General features: G+C 53.2%; 1 protein-coding gene across 1 annotated transcript; it reads left to right on the forward strand.

The window, feature by feature from the left end:
* Positions 1–680: 680 nt before the first annotated feature.
* Positions 681–1,292, forward strand: LOC308535774 (ADP-ribosylation factor-like protein 6-interacting protein 1; the record flags this gene model as incomplete). Its single annotated transcript, XM_081114782.1, has 1 exon — positions 681–1,292. The coding sequence occupies one exon, from the start codon at positions 681–683 to the stop codon at positions 1,290–1,292; it is 612 nt and encodes a 203-aa protein (XP_080970908.1).
* Between the last annotated feature and the right edge of the window lie 205 nt (positions 1,293–1,497).

The raw sequence follows: 1,497 nt of genomic DNA on the forward strand, positions 1-1,497 counted from the left end.
TTTCTCCTTGACAAGTGCAGTGGTAAATAGAACCTTGTTTTTTCCACCAAAGCTTTGGGGCCCATCTCAGTTAGCTATGGCCACAAGACTACAGGTTTTACCAAAGCAAGGCCAAATCTGGCAAGTTTTTTTAGGTGACATAATATCTATTCTTCTTGGAATGAGACATTCTAAGAAAAGAGTACCTATGTGGCCTCGCCCCCCGCCACCGTCCGAGGTCAGGGGACAGGCCGGACCCTGCCCTCCGCTGACGCCTGCGCGGCTTCCTTCCTGGAGAACCACGTTCGGGCTCCTTCGCTGCGCTGCGGCTCCGCAGAAGGTCCGGACGCCCGTGGCGGCCAATCCTGGGCCCCAGCGGCCCGGCGTCGGCAGGAGCCGTTCAACCGCCTCCGAAGGCTGCGTGGGGCTGGGCCGCGCACACCTCCGGGCGCTGATTGGTCAGCCTGTGGCCCCGCCCCCTCGTCCCTGCAACGCCTCGCTCTCCTTTGAGCTGGATTTCAAGCCAAGCGCTGGGCAGCGGTTGGTCCGGCTGCCCTGAAGCTCGGGTTGGACGTGTCCGGAAAGGCCGCCGGCCTATAGAAGGACTTTGCTGGGCCTGTCGTCGTGCCCTCGCCTGGCGGTTCTTGGACCGGGCTGGTTGGGAGGTTGCCTTGGGCTCACTGAAGCGGCACCTGGGAGAGATGGCGGAGGGAGATCATCGCAGCACCAACGTGGTGGCTGCAGAGACTGCAAGTCTGGAAGAGCAGCTGCAAGGATGGGGAGAGGTGATGCTGATGGCCGACAAAGTCCTCCGATGGGAGAGAGCCTGGTTTCCGCCTGCCATTACGGGTGTGGTTTCCTTGGTGTTTCTGAGTATCTATTATCTAGATCCAACTGTGCTATCCGGTGTTTCCTGTTTTGTTATGTTTTTGTGCTTGGCTGACTACCTTGTTCCCATCCTGGCGCCTAGAATTTTTGGCTCCAATAAATGGACCACTGAGCAGCAGCAAAGATTCCATGAAATTTGCAGCAATCTAGTAAAAACTCGTCGCAGAACTGTGGGCTGGTGGAAACGCCTCTTCACACCAAAGGAAGAAAAGCCGAAAATGTACTTCATGACCATGATCATTTCTCTTGCTGCGGTTGCTTGGGTGGGACAGCAGGTCCACAACCTTCTTCTCACCTACCTGATAGTGACTTTCTTACTGTTGCTTCCTGGACTAAACCAACATGGAATCATTTCCAAGTACATTGGAATGGCCAAAAGGGAGATGAACAAGCTTCTTAAGCAAAAAGAAAAGAAAAACGGGTAACGCATCTTCTTCATTCAGTGTGATTAATGGAGTGTACATTGTGCGTGGGAACAGTGTCTGTTACCTGGATACTAAAGTGTTACAGAAGTAGCTCTTTGTCTCAAGCATTCTGCCCTTAGTTACTAGAAATTCAGACTTGCCACACAAGGCTTTATACAGAGTCTTCATGCCAAGTGTATCTGGGTGCATTCTCATCAATTGGCCT

This window comes from Myotis nattereri (genome assembly GCF_964212035.1).
Source record: "Myotis nattereri genome assembly, chromosome: 21".
NCBI classification, from domain to species: Eukaryota; Metazoa; Chordata; class Mammalia; order Chiroptera; family Vespertilionidae; genus Myotis; species Myotis nattereri.